General features: G+C 40.1%; 1 protein-coding gene across 1 annotated transcript in view; it reads left to right on the forward strand.

The window, feature by feature from the left end:
* EYA3 (EYA transcriptional coactivator and phosphatase 3) overlaps positions 1-10,658 on the forward strand; it is a 130,432-nt gene that overhangs the window by 74,279 nt on the left and 45,495 nt on the right. The window contains exon 8 of the mRNA XM_017856334.1: positions 7,837-7,922. Coding sequence (XP_017711823.1) covers positions 7,837-7,922 — 86 coding nt within the window. The remainder of the gene's footprint in view (positions 1-7,836; positions 7,923-10,658) is intronic.

Genomic DNA, 10,658 nt, shown 5'->3' on the forward strand with positions numbered 1-10,658 from the left:
TGTGGCCTTATCTTTGGTCATTTTCTTCAGCTGAGATGTTTTAATTGGTTAAATAATATTCAAGTGGCAAAATTAATTTCAGAAATTTCAAAATTAATTTTAATTATATATATTTTTTGAGATTGAGTCTTGCTCTATTGCCCAGGCTGGAGTGCAGTGGCGTGATCTCGGCTCACTACAACCTCTGCCTCCTGGGTTCAAGGAATTCTTGTGCCTCAGCCTCCCGAGTAGCTGGGATTATAGGCACCCACCACCACGCCCAGCTAATTTTTGTATTTTTAGTAGATACAGGGTTTCATCATATTGACCAGTCTGGTCTCGAACTTCTGACCTCAAGTATCTGCCTTCTTCAGCCTCTCCAAGTGCTGGGATTACAGGCATGAGCCACTGCGCCCTGCCTAATTCAATCTTTTTTTCTTTTTTTTTTTTTGAGACGGAGTCTCGCTCTCACCCAGGCTGGAGTGCAGTGGCGCCATCTCAGCTCACTGCAAGCTCCACCTCCTGGGTTCACACCATTCTCCTGCCTCAGCCTCCTGAGTAGCTGGGACCACAGGCGCCCGCCACCACGCCCGGCTAATTTTTTGTAATTTTAGTAAAGATGGGGTTTCACCGTGTTAGCCAGGATGGTCTCGATCTCCTGACTTCGTAATCCGCACACCTCAGCCTCCCAAAGTGCTGGGATTACAGGCATGAGCCACTGTGCCTGGCCCTAATTCAATCTTTTAATGAATGTCTTTGTACTCTAGTATCATTGGTAACACACAATAATCTATCTTTGACCAGGAGATTTTTTTTTATTTTATTAATAGGTTTTATTTATTTATTTATTTATTTATTTATTTATTGAGACAGAGTCTTGCTCTGTCACCCAGGCTGGAGTGCAGTGGAGTGATCTCAGCTTACTGCAACCTCCACCTCCCGAGTTTAAGCGTATCTTCTGCCTCAGCCTCCCGAGTAGCTGGGATTACAGGCACATGCCACCATGCCCGACTAATTTTTGTATGTTTAGTCGAGACGGGGTTTCACCATGTCGGCCAGGCTGGTCTCAAACTCCTGACCTCAAGTGATCCACCCGCCTCGGCTTCCCAAACTGCTGGGATTACAGGTTTGAGCCACCGTGGCTGGCCTAGACTTTATTTTGTATTAATAATTTTAGATTTACAGAAAAATTGAGCAGATAGTACAGAGAGTTCCCATATATCCCTCCTCCTGCACGGTTTCCCATTATTAACATCTTATGTTAGTATATTAAACTTGTTATAATTAATGAACCAGTATTAGTATATTATTATTAACTAAGTCCGTTGTTTATTTGGATTTCCTGTGTTTTTATATGATGTCCTTGTTCTGTTCCAGGATCCCATCCAGGATACTACATTACATTTAGTTATCACGTCTCCTTAGGCTTTGTAGTTTCTCAGACTTTTCCTTGCTTTTAATGACCTTGACAGTTTTGAGGAGTCCAGGTATATTTTAAGATGACCCACTCTTAGAATTTGTCTGATTTTTTTCTCATGATTATGATGGGGTTATGGATTTTAAGGAGGAAGGTCCCAAAGGTAAGGTGCCATACTATCATCATTATTCATGACTCTTGATATTGACCTTGATTATCTAGTTGAAGTAGTGTTTGTCAGTTTTCTCCATAAAGTTATTCTTTCCTCCCTTTCTGTACTGTATTCTTTAGATAGAAGTCACTATGTACAGCCCACAGTTAAGGAATCATGCTGCCCCTTCTTTAGGGTAGAATATCTACATAATGTATTTGGAATTCTTCTGCCCAGATTTGTCTCTTCTCCCCAATTTGTTAATTTTTTCAGTCATTTGTTTATGGACTCACAGATATTTAATTTATACTTTGGGTTATAATCCAATACTACTTTATTTATTTTGTTCCAGTTTGGCCACTGGGAGCTCTTTCAGTTGGCTCCTATGCCTTTTGACATATTCCCATTTTTTTTAGTTTTTGGTTGGTTTTGTTTTTTTTTCCCCCCCAGCACTTCCTTACTTCCTGGCACTACAAGATGCTCCAGGCTCATCTTGTATATTACCTATTCAAGTCCTATTATCAACCATTTTTTTTTAAGGAGTCCTGGTTCCTTTTATTGGAAAGAATGGTATTCAAAACCAAGATCTGGGCTTCCAGCCTGGGCAACATGGCAAAACCCCATCTCTACAAAAAAATATGAAAATTAGCCAAGTTTGGTGGTACATGCTGTAGTCCCAGCTACTTGGGAGGCTGAGGTGGGAGGATTGCCTGAGCCTTAAGAGGTCGAGGCCGCAGTGAGCTGTGATTCTGCCACTGAACTCCAGCCTGGGTAACAGAGTGAGACCCTGTCTCAAAGAAAAGATCTGAGCTTGAGGGATGTTAATTGCTGCTGGGGTGTCAGTGACATTTATTTTAGGCTTTCTCAGCTGACAGAGCAAAGAAATATATGTGGATATACTAACCTATGTAAATACACATATCTATAAATATTTCTGTATGTCGTAATCTGTATCTGTGTTAAGTTAAACATGAGTTCTTACTGATTTCTTGAGCTCTGATCCATTATTACATAGATAATTCTATACCCAGTCCCTTGTTGATCTGTAAATCTCCCCTCCAGCAATAAGAATCTTTTAGGCCAGGTGCGGTGGCTCACACCTGTTATCCCAGCACTTTGGGAGGCCAAGGCAGGTGGATCACAAGGTCAGGAGATCGAGACCATCCTGGCTAACATAGTGAAACCCCATCTCTACTGAAAATACAAAAAATTAGCCGGGCGTGGTGGCGGGCGCCTGTAGTCCCAGCTACTCAGGAGGCTGAGGCAGAAGAATGGCATGAACCTGGGAGGCAGAGCTTGCAGTGAGCCGAGATCGCGCCACTGCACTCCAGCCTGGGTGACAGAGCCAGACTCCGTCTCAAAAAATAGTAATAATCTTTTATTAGAAGATTTTTATTATTTTGATTTACTAAGCTCCTTGTGGGGAGCAGTGCTTGCAAATAGAAGGCACTCAATAAATATTTGATAAAGGATTAAGTGAACGAATGACCCACTTAGGCAATCAGTTTTAACCACAATGTGTACAGCTTCTACTGGATCAGGAATTGTCATTTATATTAGTCACATACTGAGAGTAAGTTTTAGGAACCCACCTGTCAACCTTTAGCAGAAAATAATGATTTTAGGCTGGGCGTGATGGCTCATGCCTGTAATCCCAGCACTTGGGGAGGCTGAGGTGGGCGTATCACTTGAGGTCAGGAGTTTCAGACCAGCCTGACCAACATGGTGAAACCCCGTTTCTACTAAAAATAACAAAAATTAGCTGGGAGTAGTGGCAGGCACCTGTAATCCCAGCTACTCAGGGAGGCTGAGGCATGAGAATCGCCTGAACCCAGGAGGCAGAGGTTGCAGTGAGCCGAGATCATACTACTGCACTCCAGCCGGGGTGATAGAGTGAGAGTGCGTCTAAAAAAAAAAGAGAGAGAGAAGAATGATTTTGCCCTTCATGCTTAGTGCACACAAGATTGATGTATATGAATCCCACAAATATTTATTGACCATCACCTGCTATATGCCAGGTGCTTTACTAGATGCTGGAGATCATAAGACAGCAGGATTCTGTCTTGTTGGAGCTTACAGACTAGTGGAGTGGGAGGAGAAAACAAGCAAGTAAATACATAACAGATTTTGAACAGTGCTCTGAAAAAAAAAATTGATTGCTGTGATTAAGAAAACAGAAAAGGTCTTGGTTTTAATAGAGAGGTCAAAGAGACCCTCTTTGAGGGAGTGAGTCATGCTGAGGAGCCATCATGCTAGGAGGGCAAGGAGGGTGGAGAGAACAGTCTAGGCAGAGAGAACAATATTGCAAAAGTCCTCAAATGATAAAGAGCTTGTCTGGTTTTAAGTAACTCAAAGAAAGCCAGTGTGAGCAAAAGAGGTAGAGTAACATGATCTAAAATTAGAGAGGTGGGTAAAAATTAAATCTTGCACAAACTTTTATGTGCCATTAATGCTTGAATTAACCTTTTAACTTTGTAGCACTGTCACTTAGTGCAGCTGTGCCACTTACCATTCTGTAACTGTGGTATTCTGTTCAAAGCTATATCTGTATATTGTCTATATTAAGTGGATATTTAATGGGGCCTGGTTCTCAAAAGTGTTGTCTTTCAAGTTTTTGCAGCTCCATTGTCAAAACAGGAGTGATGGCTGTCCAAAAACAGTTGACCATGCCATTAGCATTTGGAGACCTAGCAGCCTTTAAATATATAGTAATAAGAGCCACCACTTGAGTTTTACTTGATTATCTAAATTTGTTGTTTTTGTTGCATAGTTCATTGTTGCTGCTTTTGTTTTTAAACCTGCAATTGAATATTATTTTGCGCGTGCGCACACACACACACACACACGATCTGTATTTTAAAAAAGTGCCTGGCTTTTAGTCATAGCTGTATATGGGGTAGGGTAGGCAGTGGTTGTGTACATTTTTAGGTGAGTTTGTCTTGGGTTCTATGGTGGTTATAAGGGCCTAAAAAAATTACTTAATTATTGACTAACTTCCCTCACTAGAATTTAAACTCCTTGAGGGCCAGGACTTTGTCTTACTATTTTATCCTTAAGTGGCTGAAACTGTTTCTAGGCACATAGTTGACCCTGATATACTTAATGGGTTTGCTGAATGAATGAGTGGCACATGTTAGAAATAGTTTGGCTTAGTTGGAGAAAAAAAGTGTTATTAAGCCCTATGAACTTTCTGGGTCAGCAGACCAAGATCCTCTATAATAGAAACCAACTATTGGTCAGAGAAATTTGTGCTTTTAGTAAAGTACTTGTTAAAAACTCAGAGTTATATCAATGCTAATCAAGACATTAAACTTTCTAGCAGGAATATAATAAGAGTCTATGGCCAGTTGTTTTTAAGGTTTACCATTTTACCTCCAGTACAATTCATTAAGTGGTTTGAAAATTGTTAAATTTCTAAAACCACCTTGTCAATCAGAGTACATTTTCCCCCGTTTATACAGAGATAAGATATGACTGAGTTGTACCTCCCACCATTATTAAGTTATGGAGAAGTGGCCGGGCGTGGTGGCTCATGCCTGTAATCCCAGTACTTTGGGAGGCTGAGTCCGGTGGATCAGCTGAGGTCAGCAGTTCAAGACCAGCCTGACCAACATGGTGAAACCCATCTCTACTTAAAAAAAATACAAAATTAGCCGGGCTTGGTGGCACATGCCTGTAATCCCAGCTACTTGGGAAACTGAGGCAGGAGAATTCTTGAACCCAGGAGGCAGAGGTCGCAGTGAGCCGAGATTGCACCATTGCGCTCCAGCCCGGGCAACAAGAGTGATACTTGTCTCCAAAAAAAAAAGAAGTCATGGAGAGGGTAGGACAGAATTAAAGATCAATAGGTGAAAAAGAGGATTGTATGCCAGGACCAGGGCCAGAAGAAAACTGAACTAAAAATGGACTTGCTGGGGAAGATAAACTTAAAATATTAAATCGATTCTTTATTTTATTTCCCACCTTAAATCACCTATGTTCAGTCTGTTTTATTGCAGGCCTGCCTAGGATATGTACCAATAACAGCATCTGGAAACTATTCAAAATTATTTTCCCACAAGAATGATTAAAACCATTTACAGAGTCAGTTACCCTGTGTATTGTCATGTTTTGGGGCTTCCTCTTAGAAAAAAAAGGATGGGTTAAGCCACAGTAGAAAAGAAGGTGAATATTGGTTGAAAGAAAATACCATCTGTAAAGTTAAAAAACCTATTTCATTTAGTTGTTACGTTTAAGAAAGTAAGCCCTTAAGAGTCCTTTAGTTCCCCTGAAGCAAAGAGTACTGTAGAAAATAAAGTTACTCTGGGGAGTTAGGAAATTTGTTTTTGTTTTTGTTTTTTTAATTTTTTTAAATTTATTTTTTGAGATGGAGTCTCACTCTGTCACCCAGGCTGGAGTGCAGTGGCGTGATCTCAGCTCACTGCAACCTCTGCCTCCCGAGTTCGAGTGATTCTCCTGCCTCAGCCTCCTGCATAGCTGGGATTACAGGCACACACCATCACACCTGGCTAATTTTTGTATTTTTAGTAGAGAGGGGTTTCACCATGTTGGCCAGGTTAGTCTCAAACTCCTGACCTCAGGTGATCCACCCACTTCAGCCTCCCAAAGTGCTGGGATTACAGGTGTGAGCTACCACACACCTAGCTGTAGTTAGGAAATTTGAACCCTTGTTTAGCTGCTGACCCTGAGGAAGAAGCACTGGATGAAGAATTGGGAGATCCAAGTTGTCATTTTGATTATCTTCCATTAGTTTTGCTGTTGTGGACAAATTACTTTAACTCTTCTTTGTCCTAGGTTCTTCATCTTAAAGCTGAGGTTGCAGCAATAGCTGTAACTGAACTTACTCTCTTCTAGATTGTCTTCTAAGCAGAGTACCCTTAGGGAAAGGGAAGAAAATTCTCTGATTTTGACCAGAGAGCACTTAAGTTTGTATTCCATTTGTTCTCCTGCCCTGTTCTCAGTGGAAGTTTTCTTACTAATTTTCCCTCTGGGGGACTTTGTTGTTAATGGGACAGGTAGTCAGTTAGGTCTACCTGATGGTGAACCCATATGGTGTGTGCAGCTGCAGTAGGAACCATGTCTAAGTGTGTTTATGATAAGTGAGGACAAGGAGTTTGAGAACGGTACTGATAATGTCAGTTACATTGTTCACCTGAGAAAAGTCACTGTGGTTAATGCTGGTCATTGAGATTTTGGTGAAAACCCTAGTAGAGTGAACCTATGATAGAAGCTTAAAACTTAACCCAAATTACTTGTCTTTTATGTTTATTGTTTTATATGAATGGAAATCAGCATTTTCTTTCTTTATTTTTTTAAATTTTTTTTGAGACAAGAGTCTTGCTCTGTCACCTAGGCTGGAGTGCAGTGGTGCGATTTTGGCTCATTGCAACCTCCACTTCCTGAGTTCAAGTGATTCTTGTGTCTCATCCTCCTGAGTAACTGGGATTACAGGCCCATGCCCACCATACACAGCTAATTTTTATATTTTTAGTAGAGATGGGGTTTCACCATGTTGGCAAGACTGGTCTCGAACTCCTGGCCTCAAATGATCCGCCTGCCTCGGCCTCCCAAAGTGCTGGGATTATAGGCATGAGCCACCGCATCTGGCCTCAAATTACTTGTCTTAAGACAGCCCAAGTAGCATGTAAGGTACCTTTTTTACCTGACCAGAGTAATATTTAATATTTTCTGAGTTTTTCCAGGCTCATTGCTAAAGTCTGTAAATGCCACATCATTGTGTTTATTGATCCACATTAGTAATCTATTATTTGAGTAGAACTCAAGAAACAATTCTAAATGCTTTGTAATTTGGAGGACCAGCTCTGTTTCTCCAGTAATTATGTTGTATTAGGAAAGGCATAATTTGGGGCAAGTGACAGTAAACAATATCACAGTGTAAGGTTTACCAGAGCTCTACTGCTTTACAGTAGATCACATTGCAGGTGAGTCATTTTTCAGCCTCTGGAGAAGATGGACTGGAGGAACTGGATTTAGCTGTGATTTCATTGATATTATTAGTATGAGTTATGAATTGTATATTTATCCTTTTAGGCCTTTAGTAAGAAGAACTGAAGACTCAGGTTGAAACAGAAAGATGTTTCAAGTGTTTTGTTTTTAACCAAGTGTAAATGTAGCTACCCCATGCAAAAAAGCAAAATGAGTGTTTGCTTCCTTTGCCAGTGTTGTTTATCTCCTTATAAATCTGTTCACTTAAAACACATCTATTTTCAGTTTCTTCTAACCTTTTACATAATATCTTTAATATCTTTTAACCCCATCAATCCTCCAGCTTCAAGCACAAATGCCAGCCTGATATCTACTTCTTCTACAATTGCCAATATTCCAGCAGCAGCAGTAGCCAGCATCTCAAACCAGGTATGATGCTACTTTTGTTCATCCTGTTTGATAGAGTTCATCTAGCTTACTCTTTCTTCTTTCCGTGGTCAATTTGCCTATCTAAGAGAAAACCAGGAAGAGTATGGGCTGTGGAGACTTTTTTCTGGATACCTTCAGAACTCGGACCCAGGATGGTATCTTAGGCTACTGTCTAGTTTTTGTTGTTCCTCTGCTGAGTCTCTCTAGAATATGGTTATGTCTGTTTCTTGTAAGTGTTTGTCTTCACTTCCTACTCTGTCCCTACTAGAATGTAAGCTGCATGAAAGTAGGGATTTATTTTTCTATTTTGTTCATTTACATATTCCCAGGGTATAGAAAAATGCCTGCTGCTTACATCAAAGGAACTTGATAAATATATATGGAATGAACAACTCATTCTTTATTAATTTTTTGTGGTCTATTCTTGATCACCATTATATTAACTATGCTTAGGAGATCACTGGTAACACCTTCAGTGTTCTAGAGTTTTTTATTTTTGTTTTGATTTGCTGTTTTCTCTACAGCAATTATCATCACCAGTGTCTCCTTGGATCTTTTCCTGGCTACAGTTAACATTACTATTCTGGTTCTTATTTTAGTATTACACTGTTTTTGCTTTTTTTGAGATGGAGTCTCACTCACTCTGTCACCCAGGCTGGAGTACAGTGGTGCAATCTTGGCTCACTGCAACCTCCACCTCTCAGGTTCATGTGATTCTCCTGCCTCAGCTTCCTGAGTAGCTGGGACTATAGTCATGTGCCATCATGCCCAGCTAATTTTTGTGTTTTTAGTAGAGGTGAGGTTTCACATGTTGGCCAGGCTGGTTTCAAACTCCTGACTTAGAGAGATCTGCCCGCCTCAGCCTCCCAAAGTGCTGGGATTACAGGTGTGAGCCACTGCGCCCAGCCTTGTTTTTTCTTTTAGTCCACAAATATTTATTGAGTTCCCACCTGTGTACCTGGTATTTTTCTAAGGACTGTCTCTTTCCCTCTCGTAGCTCTTCTTTTTGACCCTGTCTTTGAATGTGGACAGTCTCTATTTAGTTTTTCCACGTGTTAATTAATTCATCCACAGGAATGTTTAACCACGTAATGTCCATTTACTGTTGCCGAACTTCCAACTGATTGACATTTTTTTCTTTAATGTCTTGCTGTTTCCCTAAATTCAGCGTATCTAAAATCAGACTTTTATTCCAGCCCTTTTTATGTCACTTTGTCTTCCAGAAGTAAAACCACTTTTCTCTGACTTCTTAATTCTTGTCAGTGATACTATGTTTTTCTTAATAAACATAGGCCTAAAACCAGACAAGATACCTTCCATTATTTTTCTTACAACCTTACCCAGTCTGGTCATTTCTCAGAATCTTTGAGAAGAATTTTTCCTTTTTGCTGTCATCTCCCATGTTTTGGTATTTTCCCCTTTAATCCTGAATTACCATGGTTAATTGCTCATTTTATTTCCAGTTTTTTCCCCCTTGTGCCTGTTCATTCTCTAAAATACTCTCATTAATTTTTTCTAAATTCCACTTTTTATCATGTTACTGACCTGCTCAGAATCTTTTCATGTGTTTTGTTTGTTTGTTTGTTTGTTTTGAGACAGAGTCACTCTGTGGCCCAGGCCGGAGTGCAGTTGCGCAATCTCTGCTCACCACAGGCTCCGCCTCCTGGATTCACCTTCTTTTCTCCTTCTTTTCGTGTTTTTATTTGTTGGTTTGAATTTGAGAGTCCCCATTCCCTATTCCCTAGCCCACAAGCTATATACTATTGCCTGAAGAATCCAAGTCTCATTGCTTTACCAATCATTCAGGCCTACAGAGGTCCTTTGTTTCAACCAGACTCAGCATCTGTGGTCCCTGAATAAAATCTCTTCAGAGCCTATTCATGTTCTTACTTCCTCTGCCTATTAATCTCAGAAAGCTTCTTCACCGTCACACTCTACAATGATAGTTGTCTGTTCTGTATTTCAATCATTTGAGATATATTTTATTGACATTTTGTTGTCTGTCTTCTCTCCTGCTAGATTTTTAACTCCCTTGAGTTCTGCTAGTGTGACTTATTCTTTTCTTTAATATATCCTTCTTCTGCCCATGCACAAATACACACATACATAGAATTATATTTGGTTTATAGTAGAGATACCCAATGACTAATTAGAAATAATTGATCTGATCAGTTAGCTTTTTCTTACTTGCCACCAATATCAGTGTCAATGGATTAGGTGTGTATTTGAGCTGTCATACCCAATTTTTTTTATAGCTTTATTAGGGAATAATTGACATACAGTAAACTACACAGATTTAAATTGTACAGTTTAGTAAGTTTTGCCATATATGTGTATATATATATACACATATATGTATACACTTATTTGCCATATAAGTTTTGCCTATGAAACCAAAAGTTTTATCCCAATATTTTAAGAAAACTTTTTTTTTTTTTGAAACAGAGTCTTGCTCTGTTGCCCAATCTGGAATGAAGTGGCATGATCTCAGCTCACTGCAACCTCTGTCTCCCAGGTTCAAGCGATTCTCCTGCCTCATCTTCCCTAGTAGCTGGGACTACAGGCACACGCCACCATGCCTGGCTTATTTTTGTATTTTTAGTAGAGGCTGGGTTTTGCCATGTTGGTCAGGCTGGTCTCAAACTCCTGACCTCATGTGATCTGCCTGCCTCAGCCTCCCAAAAGTACTGGAGTTGCAGGCGTGAGCCACCGTGCCTGGTCTTTTTTTTTTTTTTT

The sequence above is a fragment of the Rhinopithecus bieti genome, unplaced genomic scaffold (genome assembly GCF_001698545.2).
Source record: "Rhinopithecus bieti isolate Rb0 unplaced genomic scaffold, ASM169854v2 scaffold_41082, whole genome shotgun sequence".
Lineage (NCBI taxonomy): Eukaryota > Metazoa > Chordata > Mammalia > Primates > Cercopithecidae > Rhinopithecus > Rhinopithecus bieti.